The sequence below is a fragment of the Musca vetustissima genome, unplaced genomic scaffold (assembly GCF_032173495.1).
Source record: "Musca vetustissima isolate MV318-11 ecotype Yass unplaced genomic scaffold, APGP_CSIRO_Mvet_v1 utg37694, whole genome shotgun sequence".
In the NCBI taxonomy this organism is placed as follows: domain Eukaryota; kingdom Metazoa; phylum Arthropoda; class Insecta; order Diptera; family Muscidae; genus Musca; species Musca vetustissima.
The window spans coordinates 43,441-61,558 of record NW_026885556.1 but is presented as its reverse complement, the minus strand read 5'-3'; the positions used below and the strand labels follow the sequence as shown (position 1 = coordinate 61,558).

Below are 18,118 nucleotides of genomic sequence, written 5' to 3'. Positions count from 1 at the left end.
AAATGTCTGTATGTGAATGAACTTTGTGCAAATCAAATCTTGTTTATCTTCTAAGTAAAGGCGGAAGAACAAAGTCAAAACAGAATTTCAAAAACAACACATTTTTTGCATTACTCAATATATTTTCAGATTATTTACAATGGAAATTTGTTTCTCTATTTTATGGATGCCAAATTTTGAAATTGTTTTTATTTTTTCTTGTTTTATGATATATAAATGATGAAATATATTAGGGGGCGTAATTGTTCTTAGCTCCTCTGCATAAGTTGAACATACTTTAAATGAGTAATTTGAACATGTCGGAATGTCGGTCATATCGAATTTTTGTACTTTTCACCATGTGAACTGATTGCATTTTATATGGGAAATTTCGAATTTTGTGGGAAAAATAGATGAATAATCTTCAAAATACTAAAATTTGGATGGTTTTTATATATAGAGGCTATTTCGAATAATTGACGAATACAGACAATTTCCTGCCGATGTGACTTTCTTCCTTCAGGAATACTAAATGCCAATTTACATCCACTTCGATATCGACAATTTTTGCAAAGAGGGAATTCTTCCACCAGGAAAACTGTATGCATCCACCTTGATTAAAAAACTACGCCAAAAATCTGGAAATGGGACGGGTATTTTATTTTGGGACTATGTCAAACTATAAACCTATATATAAAAACTTGTCCACAGAATCCTGAATGCCTACCTACAGCTACTTTTGCATGGAAATGTGGCTAAAACCTTCAATATACCGGACATGGGAATGTAACTTTATATTGAGGCTATATCAGAACCTATATTCTATTTTTTTCCAAAGATGTTTCCCGCCCTTGAAGAACCCGAAATTACTTCGGAGGGAAATTCCGCTAAATCCTTAAATGTGATTTATATCTGAACATGGACGTATATTAAAAATGTTCTGCATAGGTGTTTACTTCCCTTCAACCGAATTTATTGGTCCCACCCCATTGGTAGTAATGTATGTGCAAAATTTTAAAGTTCTAACTTAAATATTGCGTCCTCTTGCGTGGTTTCAACCGACTGGTGGATACGACGAAATCGACATAGAATGTTAATCTGCTCCTTTTCGAGTTGTTGTAAATGAAATGACAAATTAAAAATTGATTATTCTTCTGGCTGATTTATAAACATTTGCATGCGCTGAGACCAACTGTTAAAGCACTTCGACTCTGATTGAGATGCCTCCAAAGCATGGTCCACGTTTTGCCCGATTAAAAATGGGCTGATATAGAGGCGTTAGCTACTTTGTTATATGGTTGGGACTTGTTCAGAAGCTGTATCACTGTCATAATTCTGGAACAGTTTTGTAACAGTGGAGCAGTTCGTATATTGTTATGAGTGGCCTATTTTGTCGGAAGGAGTTTGTGTCGTGTCGCCTTTTCCGATGTCTATTTGCGGACTCTCCTTCTGAACCATCACAATATGCTCTCGCCTTCCTTCTCACTGATAAATGGTACCAACGATTTCTTTTCATCCAGAATCTCCTTGAAGACTCTGAGTGAGTATAGATGCCATGCTCCATTTCCCAGCCCCAATGTAGGGTCAATTAGAGCTACATTCATTAAACCAAAATGTTTCTAATAATGTTGCCCGTTTCATCGGAAAGATTACCAGAACCTATCTTTCCGATGAATTTGGGATTCATCTTGATTCCTTTTTTAGAGTATTCCTTATCCATGATATCGACAAGCCGTTTGCAGAAAAAATCGATCGCAGGTATAAACTTATGGTCGGATGCTTCATTTGATGGTTGATGATGCTGGTGAATCTTCCACATTACCTATGGGGAGCTCATCAGCGTTCTAAACCACCTCCATGTTTTTTTTTTTTTGCCTCGGAAGCTTCAGCATTCCACCGGTCGATGTGAAATTGAGGTGCCATCTTCGCCAAAATTTACAGTTTCACTTGCCATTTTTCTGAATTGAAGGAATTACTTTGATGACCGTGGTGTTAGACATGGTGTCGTTCTCGTCGTTCAGTGAAGATTTATTTTATTTAATCGTCGATTTTTAGAGGGACTTTAAAGAATATATTGACGGTATTTTTCAATAAAGAATATAAAATTTTTAAGGGCTATCATAGCTCTAGACGGGGATTTTTATAGAATATTTTTTAGGGACAATCGTAGCTCCAAACGTGGATTTCTATATCCTACACATCTTTGTTGTCAGGGTATTATATATATTTGGTTCATAATTATAGTATTATAATTATGAACCAAACATCGCGATTTTTTTAATGGAGATCGGGGCAATGAATTAGCATCCATTTGATAGTATATCCAAGAGGAATGGTTGACCTTTGAATTGATACCAATTATATTGTCGTATGTACACGGATGTGGGAGTTAAACTTAAATATTTACTGGTGCTCACGTATTCAGATATTTTTTATTAACCAATTACCACACTGATCGCTTTGAATGTTCCATGTTATGGTCAAGGACACCGTCCGTTCGACTATACTGCTCCACTCACTGGTTTAAAGAATATTTTTCAAGCCATATCATAGCTCTTGGCGTAAATTTTTAAACTAATATTTTTCAAGTACTATTTGAGCTCCAATAAAGGTCTGATTGTCTCTCCAGGCTTGCATTTACCTTGTTTGCAAGAGAATAGTCCGTGGTAATATTAGCAGCGGTGGATGTCCATTCGGGGAATAGCGGTATATTAGAGAGATCGCATGTCGAAGCAGACATCAGTCGAAAGGGTAGCTAAATCATTTCTTTTGGGAGGATTGTAGTATTCTGCATCCATAGATCAGTTCGTTTATGAGGATTTGGGGTTGACCTTAGCATAGTCTCTCCCGTAAAGCCTAGGCAAAGGGCGAAACACTGATGGGCATGAGGTCGTCCAACACACCAGCATAGGTGGAGAGTGACCATAAACGTATATAAAATTTATTAGTTGAGGGCACCAATTCCACTTCGACGATCTTGAGGTCACGGGTAAACGATGAAACCCGTCACGGCATTATAAATAAGATTCGGTAAAAACTGTGGACCTAAATCAAAAAAACTATTTTTATTACATATTTTTATACCCTCAGCCTTATGGCTATAAGAGCTTATACACTATGCTACGGCAAAAATGTGCCGCATCGATTTTTTTTACTTTGGACCGTTTCTGACAATTTGAAGTCGCTTTACAAATGTCCGTCAGTCTGTTGGTTGGTGTGCACGATAACTCTCGAACTTAATTTCGAATATGAGGAAAATCGGTCCACTCCTTTTAGTACCTTCCCCACAAAATAATTGTGCTAAAAATTAATTTTAGTACATCATGCGAACAGAGCATCCGATTTCAATCAAACTTTGCAAAACTTAATATTTTAAGCAAAAATGTTTAATTTTTGAAGATGGGTCTTATCAGTCCACTTCTTCTAGTGGCTCCCCCACAAAGGGTCCCATCTTCCGTCCATATATGTAACCAAGTTTGCATTTAGTATCCAATTGTGGTGAAATTTGCCACGACTCATTTGTGTGGTCCAACGTCGATTTCAAATTCCTTCGATTCCATGTAAATTATGTCCCATGTGCAATTCTTCAAACATAATAAAATGTCTAATTGCTCCCACCAACAAACACCCTTTACAAAATTACATTAAATAATATGTCATTATAAACACACACACTCTACAACCCAGTGTCTGATTTTCAAGGATAAAAGATTTTAATGACCAAGGACAATAATGTACAACATATCTGTTCCTAGACCACAAACCAACAATAGCAACAGCGACAAAATGACAACATCAGCTATTCACTACTACTAACAACAATAAAACAAATAACGACAACAGTGATGCTAATGATGACATAATCGAATGCAACAACAACAAACGAATCTAATAATCTGCTCGAATATCTATCTCTACACATAAAAATCATTTGTAACTGACAAAGACAAAGATATGATGACTGACATGATTGTACATCCCGACAATATGACCTTGACATCAAAGTTCAAATTTCATAACACTATAGTGTTCATCTTCAGATGAAGACATATACACACATATCTACACTTTTTATATTTGTGTGAAAATGTGTTGAAGTGTTTTTTTTATTTATCGATAAGGGGAATACATTAGCCAACTATAATAATTATTACCATATTATGGAATATCTTAGTATCTTAAAAAACTATTTAATTTTTTCTTTTCTTTCTTTGTAGGAATTGGTGGCCATATCACCGGAAAGACGTAATTGGCGCGGCATATTTATTGCCCTGCTAGTAATAGCGGCTGTCTTCAGTTTAATTATATTTTCAATATTTTTACTATCACCAGGTAAGTTGGGAAGAAGAGGGTGATCTGGTTGAGAGTGCCTTGTTCCATTGTCTAATATGTGTTTATAATTCTTTGTATATTTTCTTCTTTCTTTCTTTCTCCCAGAGGATGAAGCTTTACGCTTACGTGGCGTCAGATTAACATTAAGTGATATTTTAAGTAAACGCTTACAATGGAAACCATTTAATGGTACATGGCATAGTGGTAAGTGTATATATACGTATATTTAATTGTAATTGTAATTTTTATTTAAGCATAGCTGGATTTTTATTGTGCATTATTAAGGGAACTTATAGAAAAAAATGGAATGCTTCAACTCTAAATAGCAAGGAAACCTCAAAATGTTCTACGTGAAATGTGAAAGTTCGCCAACCTTCCATGTTGAAACCACATATTTTCCAAAAGCAGACAAAAAAAATTGGTTATCATATGAATTGACGGTGACAGTCACTCCATCGACGTTTTCGAAAAAGTCCAAAGTCATGGACCAAAGAGGTCACCAAACAATGACTTTTTATCTCTTCAATTACATCAGGATTCTTAGAACCCTAAATTCGACAATTTTGTTTATAAACATATCAACCGATTGAGAAATGTAGTTCATCGCTGAAGATAATTTTGTTCGAAAAATTGCATTCTATACCAGTCCTATACTTTTGAAACCAAGAAATGGATAACCCTATATATACATAATTAGAATAAACTTGTATTCCATATCCGTCCATCTGTTGAAATTACGATCGAGATCGCAATATTTCAAATAGGGTTTTGAAATATTCCTCCCTACAAATCTTAGGATGTTTGGTGTTATAAATGGGATACATAGGTCCACATTTTGGTATAGTTCCCATTTAACAGAACCGTTTCATTTATGGTATTTTGAAGGATTACATTAGTTACATTTTCCCAACTAAAGGGGTGTAATTTGTCATTCCGAAGTTTTGGAGGCTGAATCTATGTTGTGACATAGCCCCATATAGAGGTCCCGTATAGTATATGTAAGGGGAGTGGTTGACCATTTAATTGATACCAATTATGTGGGTGTAGGTACTCCAATGTGGGAGTTATACGTAATTATGTACAGGGGTCTACCAATTCCGATTGTTTAGTATTAACCTTACCACACTAGAGGTCGTAAATTCAGCGCTGATAGGTAGGAAATTTTACATGAGGTTCCGGTTATGGTCAAGGACGACGCCTATATATTTCAATGATGATCAGATGATATTTCAGTGATGAAATGGACCGAAAACATTATTTTTCTAGTTTCTCTAGACACCGAACACCACAATTTTTCAACTTAGAAGGCGATCTGAACAACTAATTCGAATGACTGTAATAAAAGAAATATAGAGCAAATTTGTAGTTGTGTAGGGTATCATATGGCCGGCCCCGTCCGACTGTACTTCTCCGCTCACTGGTTAATGTTATTGCCTCATTTCCCACCAACCTAACGTAATTTGGAACTCCTGGTTATTGGAGGTTAAAAACAATTCTTAAAAACAAATTTTAGATATGGCTTCATGGTTTGTCAAACCAACCATAGGAAGGTTCTGCTTCATTTCGGTATTGTAAAATATTTAATCGAAGTTTCCCATGCAAGTGGTTTCGATTTTTCATTCCAGGTTCTTGGAACGTAAGGTACATGTTTGAGAAAATATTCGATAAAAGTCCATATGTTGGCGAACCCACATATGTATAAAGTACCAGTCCCAATGGCGACATTTTAAAGACTTTTTCTGAATATCAACACCGAAGATGTCGTAGTTAGGGATTTCGGCTTCTTGAATGGTTATACACTTTTATTTTTACAGGAAATATTTTGACATAACCCTTTTCTAAAGATTACCCCGTCACATTTTCGATATACTTTTTGCCGACTTTTTCCAATTTTGAAGGCTGATAAACGTCTTAGCAGAAAATTGCCGATATGGGTCCATGTTTCGGTATTTCAAAGGATTTAGCCGTATTTTCCCGCCGGGTTCTTGCAGGGGGAAAACATATTTGCAGACAGTTTTCGATATTAGCTCATATTTTGACATATTCCCCACATTAAGGTCGCGTCCTGTCGTCGATATGTTGTAGTTGTAGTCTCATTTTCTCAACAACGGCTCTCTAGCATTTTGCATTTTTTGTAGAAAATTTTAGGGCTTCCCAGCCTACTAAAATATTTTATGATAAATTTAGATAACAATTTTGAAGGCTCCCTTGCTTTCTATAATTTGCATTAGAATTTTTGTTAAGCTACCTAGCCTTCAATAATTTTTTTTGTAGAATATTTTTTAAGACTTCTGCAATTTTCTATAGAAAATTTAGAGGCCCCCTAGCCTTTTGCAATTTTGTGTAGAGTAATTTGAAGGCTTCCCAGCCTTCGATAATTTTCTTTACATCGTTTCTATTTATCAAATTCTACAATTTGCATTAACATTTTTGTTAAGCTACCTAGCCTTCAATAATTTTCTATAAATTAATTGAAGACATCTGCACGTTTCTGTAGAAACTTTGGGAGCTGCATAGCGCTTTGGAAAATTTAGGCATAATGTTTGGAGGCTCCCTAGTCTTCTACAATTATCTATAGAAACAAGTAGAAACTTCTCTGAAGAAAATTTGTAGGTTTCTATTATTTCTTACGGAAAGAAATGAATACATCGACTGCCTAGCATTCTGCAAATTTCTATATGAGATTTTAAGGGTACATAGTCCTCTAAAATGTTCTATGGAAAAGTAGGATTCCCTTCATTGCCTTCTACATTTGCCAGGCTCCCCAGGATTCTACTATTTCCTCTGGAAACAAGTTAATACATCTCTAAGATCGACCGGATCGAACTTATACCCTCCTGCATAAGATGAGCATTCAATATGTCCAATAGAATACGAAATCCCATACTTTAGATATTCAGGATGGAAAACGTTAACATTCTGAAAACAACGACCTTTGTATGTGGATTGTGTCAGAAAATGGTCTTATATTAAAAATGACAGGCGCTTGTGCCGAAGTGACAATATTTTAGTTTCATAAAGGGAGGATTCTATTGACATTGCGTACTAAAATATTGTCGCTTCGGTTATAAAATTGCGCCTAGAGCCATTAAAACCCCTAATAATGAACTGATATTTATACCCTTCACCACTCTGCGGTACAGGGTTGTGTCTTTGTGAATATGTTTGTAACAGGCAAAAATAATCGAGATAGACCTATGGTTCCTTTTGAGAATATGCATAGAATCATTTGCTGAGTCGATTTTCACAGCGTACTGAATTAGGTCCAAATTTATGTATGCGAAGTTTTGTTGGAATCGCTTCAGATTTAGATATAGCTCTCATATACACTTTTGTCCGATTTTATGTAAATCCTGCGCTGCTTAGTTAGGTCTAGATAGTCGTATGTGAAGGTTTTTTCGAGTCATTTTTTTACCAGGTCTTCTATAGAATAAAATACCTTTTCCAGTTTGACACCAGAGAAGCGTTTTGCAGATAAAAAACCTCCCACAGATCGTTTAACAAATAACATGTAAAATACCATGTTCCCCATTTTGATAATGCAAAATAAAAACCCCAAAATTATTTGCCATACATTTGTAATTTTAATTTAATTCAATATTCTTTCTTTTTCCCTCGCTCTTTTTTTACAGACAATGAATTAGTTTTTCGAGATCCCACTGGTGGTCTGTCTATATTAAACTTAGATAACTATACAACGCGTGTTTTAATGACCAACTCATCATTTGTAAGTTCCAAAAAAATGCAATTAAATATAAAACTGAAAAGAATGTTCAAAAATACAACAACAACAATAAGCCAACAAATAGTGTTTTGTTTATGCAAAATTTCAATTTCATTAATATTTGTTTTTTTATTTTCCTTCATTTTACAGAGGCAATTGAATGCTGAATCATTTCTAGTAGCACCAGATCTTAAATATGTTCTACTGCAACACGACAGCAGTGCGGAGGGATCAAGGTAAGTTTATATGGGGAAAACATTGCAGTCGAAAAAACTAAAAGCCAGACACCAACAATATTCACAAAGCAGACGGACAGACAGAATCGATATAAAATTTGAAATTTAATTTTCAATTTGTTTATTGGCCAATATCATCTACAACTCATCGTATAAACACAAACATTTGAGCTATTAGAGAGAACAGCCAATATAAATAGTCCCAAATAAATGGTATAGAGGTGTAGTGGCGACGCATCGGCAGCGATCGTGTACTTAGGGTAATTGATTCTTCAGTTTATTGGTATATTGAAATTATTCTGAAAAAATATTAATTTAAAATTTTTGTTCAAATCGTTTGATCTTTAGTTCATAACACGAGCTAGCCAGTATTTTAAGTGATTTGATTTATGACGATTTGAAAAAAGAAAAAAATTCACATATTTAAAATTGTTGACGTTAAAATAAAATACTTATGGGTAATTGTACTTGGAATTCGAATAATTAATTATTTGTTATATGTAGTATATTTTTAGGGGTATTCCATAGACAAAATACCTTTCAAATTGTACATGAATTGTCATACAAGTATTCCGAAGACAGAATATCTTCGATGAGCCCATGTTCATAGACAGATTACCTCCAATACACATTTTTAATGACCTTTATAACTGGAAGGCTTTTCACAGGTCTCCTAGTGCTCGATGGTTCTTCATATATCTTCTAGCAAGTAAACAAATCGTATGTTTCGGCCGGCTGAACTTTGTATACACCTCACCATGCAGTGTGTATTCAAAATGCCTTAAATCTGCCGTGTCCCTTATATTTGAAACTATATCATTCTAAATCATCTGCTTGTAGATAAAAAAATTGGGATATAACAAACATGTACCTATAATGACAATTTTCGGGACAAAGTTTTTTATTCACCAGGAATCTGGAATGCCAAATTACAGCCAATGCATATACATAGGTAGAAAAACTGGTCTAAGAACTTTATCTGACCGAAAATTAAGCTTGTTACAGTTGGAAATGCGACTAAAACCTTCAAAAATACAGAAAATCTGGCAAAACCTTGTCAAGACAAAAACCTATATTAACCAGTAAGGAAAGTAGTAAAGGCGGACTGGGCCAACTATATGATACCCTTCTCCACTTTGGATATATTAGGAGTTTGGCGCATCATTTACATGAAATCGGACGAAAATATATTGGGGAGTTATAACTAAATCTGAACCGATTTCAACGAAACTTGCCAGAGAATAATTTATATTTACTTCTAGACTTAATTTAGTACGCTATGCCAAATTTCGTACAAATCGAAAGATATATACGGGCTTTGGTACACAATTTACATAAAATCGGACGAAACTATATACGGGAGCTATATCTACATCTGAACCGATTTTTCCCAATTCCAATAGGGCTCGTCCTTGGGCCAAATAGATGAGCTGTGCCAAATTTCATCTTTGTTTACAATTTAACATCGACAGGCAGGCAGACAGGTAGACGGACATGCATAAATCGACTCAGAACCATATTCTTATATTCTCAAAATATGTGTCTATCTCGTTTACTTTTGCCTGTACCGCAGCGTGTAATGCCCTTCCAAAACCTAAAATGCCAAATTACAGCCTCTTCGGTAAAAAAAAAATTGAGGCTAAAAACGTCAATATACCGAAAATGGGGTAGAGCCTTTATATGGGGGATATTTCGAAACATGGACCTACATTTAACATTTTCTACAGATATATTTATCACCCATAGTTAACATATTCTACAGATATGTTTGTCTATCTTGGCCCTATATAGTACAGAGCCAGCTTAATTGTAGATAATTCAAAGGTTTGAATACCTTTTCTACAGCGGAATTTAAGGAGGAGAAGAATTGAGGAAGGTATAGAAGAAAAAAGTTCAGCCAGGTTACTAACTTAACTCCGCATTTTTCAACGAAAATAGTCTGCATTTATAGATTTCGGATAAAGGGTCTACGGGTTCAAAGGTAGGCGCAGGGACATCCTAATTTTAGGTAATTCAAAGGTTCGAATAGTTTTTTTGCAGCGGACAAAAGAGGTTTCATTTTTAGAACCCCTGATCCAAAATATGCAAGCCTAATCTTTGATAATTTAAAGGTTTGAACAGTTTTTTTTTACAGCGGAATTGTAGGAGGAAAAGGCGGAGAATTGAAGAAGATATATAAGAAGTTCGGCCAGGTTACTAACTTAACTCGGTATTTTTAAAACTAAAGAGACTACATTTTTAGATTTTGGGCTCGGATAAAGGTACTCCTTGTCCAATATATGAGCATAGGATCAGTTTTTTATGTAATTCAAAGGTTCGAACGGGTTTTTACAGCTGAATTTTGAGGGGAAGGAGGAGAATTGTGGAATATATATAAGAACTTCGGTCTGGTACTAACTTAACTCCGAATTTTTCAACCAAAATAGGCCGCATTATTATATTTTGGTTTCAGATAAAAAATCTCCAATATAGGCACAGGGCCAGCATAATTATAGGAAAATTCAAAATTCGAACAGTTTTCTACAACGGATTTGGTGAAGGGATTTTCAGAAGTACCTTCTACCTGAAGGTTCTATTATTTTTTATATTAAATACATGTTTTATAACATTTTTTAGGCATCATGTCTTTGAAGTGCAATCGGAAAATGTTTTTCCCTTGGGACCAACTGAAAATATTGCCGAAGCACCGCGTTTGCAATATGTTTTATGGGCACCATATAATCCAATAGCTACTCCCAGCAATGGCAACAATGGCGGTGGTTATAGTAATGGTATTGATAGCAACAACAACAATTTACCATCTTCTACAACACCATCGGCAGCGACTGCAACTGTTACAGCAGCAGGAGCATCAGCAACAACAATTTCACCCACACCCACAAATAGTATTCTCCTCAGTAGTTTAGCCAATGGTGTAAATGTGGCAGCAAATTTAGTTAAACCACCGCCACCCATACAACTGCAGCAACAACAACAAAACCCCCAACAATTATTGCAAAATAATCGAGTACTGGCCCAAAATCAGGCAATAGCTTTCGTACATGAGAATGATATCTACTACAAGCCGAAGGTGCAGGGTGAGCTGGTGTGTCGTATTACAATGACGGGTAAGTATTTGAGGCCTTTTTTAGAACATCTGTTTGATATTTTGTTGTTATTCCTTTTCAGGACAACCTGGTGTGGTGTACAACGGCATACCGGATTGGACATATGAAAATATACCCGAATTGGATAGTCGTGGCAGCAGTATGGCCTTCTCGCCGGATGCCATGTATTTGGCCTTTTTAACCTTTAACGATAGTGAAGTTAGTGAATACAAGTAAGTCGTATCGGGGTATTCATAGGAGTTTTTTTAATATCCAATTTTTTTTTCAGATACACATGGATGGGTGATGATCTCAAATATCCAGCCGTTCTAACACAACGCTATCCCAAGGCTGGTACCAAAAATCCCAACATAACTGTCAATGTAGTGAATCTTTCCGTCCTTAAGTACATCTTCCCCACACAAATTAAACTTCCGGCTGAATTGAATAATGGCAGCTATATTGGCGGTCTCACCTGGGCCTCACCAATTGATCTGTCGGTAATTGTTACAAATCGTGCCCAGACGAAAGCGACCACAGTAATTTGTCGCGCTCCCGATTTCCATTGTAACATTGCCAATACCGAGGTGACCGTCAACGATGGTTGGGTGCTGCCAAACGAAAAACCAATATTCGCCAAAAAGCACAACAGGCTTCTCAAGTCGCTGGCCGGCAATCAGACACTGGGCAACGAAAACTTCCAAAATATCACAAATGGTCAAACGACCTACGAAATCACCAACGGTGGTTATCTGCTGAAACGTCTTCCGGTGCGCGATGGCGAACATGGGCATTTTAGGCACGTGGTATTCACCTCATCGCTGGACAAGCGTACCGTACCGCTCACAATGGGTCGTTTCGAAGTAACCGAACTTGTCGGTTGGGATGAGGACAACGAAATTGTCTACTTTATGGCTGCTCCTGAGAAGCGTCCCGGTGAACGGCACCTCTACAAGATCAGCCTTAAGTTGAATGTGACGAAAACCAATCGGACGTATATTACCTCATCACAACCCACATGTCTGACCTGTGACAATACCCCCTCCACCTTTAAGCTGCGAAATGGGCGACCCGCCATGGAACCAGAAGATGTGGACGAAGATGAGGCGGACTTGGTCTATGTTATACCCAAAAATTGTCTCTATAACAAGGTGTATTTCAGTAAAGATTTCTCGTACTATGTCCAGGAGTGTTTGGGACCAGAATCGCCTAGTGTTTATCTGGTGGAGACACAAACGAATTTAAAGACTCTGGTGCTAAATGCCGGCGATAGTTTACGGAATCGTTTAATGCAATATGCATTGCCACAGATACGAACATTTAATGTGGAAATACGTCATGGTTTCCATGCTCAGGTGAAGTTGTTTTTACCACCCGGCATGAAGGAGGATGAGGAAGTGGCCTTTCCCCTGATATTGCAAATGTAGGTTTTGGAAAATATGTACTACGATTTTATTGTTTTTAATGTTTATTTTTTCCCCTCACAGCGATGCCTCACCCGGTTCCCAGCTGGTTAGTGAACGTTTCCAAGTCACCTGGAATTGGTATTTGAGCAGTCAACGTTCCTTTTTGGTGGCACAAATTGATGGACGCGGCAGCGGCTATCAGGGTGAACTTTTGCGTACACAAGTTCATGGCAAATTGGGTACCGTTGAGGTGGAGGATCAATTGGCGGTCTTAACGTATGTACACCAACAACAACAATCAGCAGCTTTTAGCAAAATACAACAATATTCATGTTCCTCTTTTGTCTTCCATCCCTTTTAGATATTTACGTGATAATTTAAAATTCATTGATCCCTCACGTATCTGTGCTTACGGCTGGGGCTATGGTGGCTATGCAACTGCAATGACACTCATCGACGATTCACAGCAAGTGTTACAGTGTGGTGTGGCCGTGAATCCTATATCATCATTTGCCTATCATTGTAAGTAGTCGGATACGCGATGCGATGTTGTAAGAAGCTAGACGACATTATATTCATATTGTCCTCGACCTCCTTGTTTTAGATTCATTCTTTACGGAACGTTATATACCGCTGAAGGGTGATTACTTACGTGCTCTGCAAGAGGCCGATTTAACAATGAAAGCTGGTAACATCAAGGGCAGAAATCTTATGCTAATACATGGTACAGCTGATACTTTAGTACATCAGGACCATACGTTAATGTTGGTCAAAGCTTTAGTGGATCAAGAAGTTAAATTTAGACATCAGGTGAGAAAAATCAAGAATAAGTAAATATTTAACTATAAATGAGATTTTGAAAATGCCAATTATTATTTCCAGTATTTTTAAGGGATCATTAGGTATATAAGCAAGGACTTCAAAGTCAAAAGCGTGCATGTTTTAATTTTTTTAACGACCCTTCGATCAACAAGGTTGGATTTTTAGCCCACTCAAATTAAACTTACGGCTAAATTGAATAATGACTGCTCAATTGGCGATCTCACCTGGGCTTCACCAGTTAAGCTGTCGGTAATTGTTACAAATCGTGCCAAACCAAAGCGACCACAGTAATTTTTGGAGCTCCATATTTCCATTGTAATATTACCGAGGTGACCGTCAAGGAAACAGTCCATGACCGGCATTTAAAACCTGGGCAACGAAAACTTCCAAAATATTATGAATGGCCAAACGACATACGAAATTACCAACGGTGGTTATCTGCTAAATGTCCGTCTGTCGGCCGTTTGTTGAAATCACGATAGAGATTGTAAAATCTTAAGATAGTGCTCTGAAATTTTGCACAGACATTGCTAGTACTCCGGGGATATTGCAAATATTGCATGTTTTTCAATTTTGGGTTCATATAAATTTTGGCACATATTCGTACTAAAAATGTTTAATATTGACTCAAGTTTCACCACCCCCTTCTGTGGTACCACCCAATACTAGTTTTTTTTTTGTAATTTGGAAACCGAGTTGTCTATAATTTGGAGTTTTGGGTTCTGATTGTATAGCACATCTCCCGGGTAATAAATGATATAGATTTACATCCCGAATAATCTGTCAGATGGAATTTGTGTTTCGGTACACAGCAAGCAAGCTCAGCTATTTAATTCGCTTTTATACTACTACTAGCGAAGTGCCCGCAACTTCGTATGGGGAAAGGGAATACAATATAAAACTAATATACAATATTTTATACACAAGACTACTTCCATGTCGTACTTCTAATTTCACTAAATGTAGTATCAGTTAGTACCAAAACCCCGTTGGTACTTCTTTTTAACTCTTCGTCAGTGACACACATTCCAAATTTCCAGCTCTCTCAGTTACCCAAATTGTTCCAAATTTTATGCATTTGGTACCATTCGTACACATAAATTCAATCAATCCTACACACTAACGATAATCCTAATTCCACCAAAGTCTAAATTGTACCAAAGTTAGTACTTTTCGTACCCATAAGTACGAATTACTAAAACTACATCAATCCTGCTTTCAAATAGTAACCGTAATTTAAAATTTAAGAAATGCCGCTCTATCTGTTCACCAAAATCCAAATTGTACTAGATTTGGTACCATGCTTTACTTTTCGTACTCATCCCAATCCAAAACTATCTCAATTCTACACTCCGACAGTAATTTCAGTTGCAACTTTTAGGATTTCAATTCTGCCGTTCACCAATGTCAAAATTGTACCAAATTTAGTACTTTTCGCACCCATAGATACAAATTTCTAAAACTACCTCAGTCATGCACACCAATAATAATTTTAAAGGGGGAAACACATAAGAGGACTTTCTGGCTTGGCATGTTAAGTTGGCTGCTTTTATTGTAAAAGAATAAGGGATAACAGCGTCTAAATTCAAGTTGGGCTCTGATATTCCTTTATAAATTGACAATTCATACGAAGCAAACTTAACAGGACAGGCCAGAATCCTCGTATGTGTTTCCCCCTTATGTCCACATTTAAAGATTCCAGCTCTATAGGTTCACCAACAACAAAAATGTACCAAATTTAGTACCATTACTTTTCGTAGACGTTTCAAAACTACCTCAATCCTGTACTCTAACAATAATTGTAATTCCAAATTTAATTTTTCCATCTTTATCCTTTCACCTTCCATATTTCAGGATTTCAGCTCCATTCGTGTACATAAAAACAAATTGTATCATATGTAGTACAATTTAGTGCCCAAAAGTACAAATTTCCAAAATTACCCTTAACCTACACTCAAACAGTAATCTAAATTTCAATTCCATCCTTAATCCTACACTCCAATAGTCATTTTAATTCCCAATTATAAGACTCCAGATTTATCTGTTCAACTAAATCCAACTTGTACCAAATTTAGTACTTTTCGTACACATAAGTACAATTTTCTAAAGCTACCTCATTCCTGTACTCCAATAGTTTCTATTTTGAAAATTCGATCTATATACGCCCAAATAAATGCAAATAGTACCAAATTAGTTCTACTTAGTACTTTTCATACACATACGTATGAATTTCTAAAAACATCTTACCGAACAGTAAGCCGAAGCCTCTGTGTGGATGTATTTATTTAACCTCCACAATGGGTAGCCACCAAAAAGAATTGTGAATGATCGTAAGTGCAATGAACATCCACAACACAAAATAGCAAGCCTATGCAATGGCAAGCCGCCCTCAGTAGATGAAAGTGAAATACTTCAGTTTGCGGAGTCACAACGTGAATGAGTATTATATGATTGAGTAGCTGACGCAAGCAAATGTCTATGCACTCGTTCCTAGTACTCATTTGGACGTCGTGCGAAGTCGTTGCTATGATGGGTAACGTTTTGTATGTATGTGGCACGTTACATACACGTTTTGGCACGTTACATACATTTCGTACACTTTTATTTCGAATTTCCAAAAACCCAGCCTTATCTCACGCCTACACACCAATAACCGTTTTGTCTGTCAGTCATTCACTTATCACTAAGCTCTAATATATTAAGATGACCTTATGCGAAAATATTTACACACAGCCTCGTATGCGACTTTCATCTTCCCAGTTGTAGACTTCCACTATCTGTTTTAGCCGTTTTCGATGCATAGAATCCTCCTAACATCAATCGAAATTTTTAGTGTTGGTTTTAAGGATTTTTTGAGTCCTAAGGATTATCAAAGGTAATGGATTATGGTAGATTTAATAACAATATATTTCGTAGACTATCTGTGCAATAAGCGTGGACTTTTTACGAATATTTTTCACGGATTAGGTCCGAACAGGGGTATGGATTTAAAAATGCTTCGAAGAGTCAAAAGCTTGGATTTTAAGAGTAAATTTGTTATATAATATTTTTATTTATAACTATTTTTCAAGGATTATCAGATTACACCATGAAATATTTTTTAGGATCTTCAGATTTTAATTTAATTTTCTTAATATTTACTTTTTTGTTCTAGGTTTATCCTGATGAGGATCATTTAATGTTAAAATCTATATCTCATGTCTACCAAACCATGGAATGGTATTTTGAAGAGTGTTTTGGTCCCAATGAGGATGGCGAATGGGATCCAACTGGACTGTTTGTGTTCAAACAATAATTGTTAATGTTAGAAACCATTTAAATTTTTTTGTAACAATTACAATTTTAGTAATTAATAATAATTAGAACATTTTAATTGATTTTTATATTAAAAAACAAACCAAAAAGTAAATTTAAAAAAAAATAACTATAAAACTCTATAACAGAACATAACATCAAATAACTAACAAAAAAACCAACAAAGAGAGACGATAAACTTGTTAACAAATTTAGAGAAATGTAAATGCGAGCGTTACACAGTGGTTTGCAAAGCAACAAGAAAATTTGAAAGCAAAAACCAAAATGGGATAACAATGAAAGGAAATTCCAACCGTCACGGGATACTGCTTTGCCAATGGGTAATTGTACGATTTTCCAAAAATGTTTTTGTGGTTTCAAGTTTTTTTCCGTTTGCATTAAGACCCACTGTATATCAGCTGTAGAGAAAAAAAACAATTAACAAACCTAACCACAAACTAAATGAACAAGAAGCAAAAGTGATGAATTAATTTTTTATTGTATGACTGAGTAAATTTAAAAAAACAACAAAATAAATTCACACACCACACACAAATAATCATATATTAATTATAAACATACATACATATGTGTACTTATAGATTTATATATGTATAATTATGAAATTAGTTTTTAATTCATTTTTTAGTTTGATTTCGAACATTTCGTTACTCTTAAAGAGCATTTATAAGGTGTTAGAGTGTGTGTATTAATATGTATATATATAAAAACAATTTGTTATATATTTGTTATATTTAAGTTGTTGATTATAGTTTTTAACAAAATATATGATATAATATAATATTTTATAAGTAACACATAGATTATATGTATATTAAATTTAGATGTAATTTATTTATTTTTAGTTAATTTTATTATTATTAGAAGATGAATTTATCTTAACTATTTGATTTTATTATTTCAATACAAATGTGTCCCACGACTAACCGGAAAGAGGCTACATTGGATTCAATTTGACTACAACTATTTATACCCTCCAACATATGGCGGAGTGTATATTAAATTCGTCATTCCTTATGCGAAAATATTTACACACAGCCTCGTTTGCGACTTTCATCTTCCCAGTTGTAGACTTCCACTATATGTTTTAGAAGATGAATTTATGAAAACTATTTGATTTTATCATTTCAATACAAATGTAATGTGTCCCACGACTAACCGGAAAGAGGCTACATTGGATTCGATGTGACTATAACTATTTATTCCCTCCAAAATATT

At 35.6% G+C, this 18,118-nt stretch overlaps 1 protein-coding gene across 1 annotated transcript; it reads left to right on the top strand.

The window, feature by feature from the left end:
• Positions 1-4,196: 4,196 nt before the first annotated feature.
• Positions 4,197-16,972, top strand: LOC133332796 (inactive dipeptidyl peptidase 10; the record flags this gene model as incomplete). Its single annotated transcript, XM_061541168.1, has 11 exons — positions 4,197-4,311; positions 4,417-4,515; positions 7,944-8,038; positions 8,186-8,271; positions 10,888-11,378; positions 11,440-11,590; positions 11,647-12,780; positions 12,845-13,039; positions 13,125-13,285; positions 13,368-13,573; positions 16,740-16,972. Coding segments are annotated over 11 exons (2,874 nt in total), but the record flags the coding sequence as incomplete, so codon positions are not given.
• Positions 16,973-18,118: the final 1,146 nt, after the last annotated feature.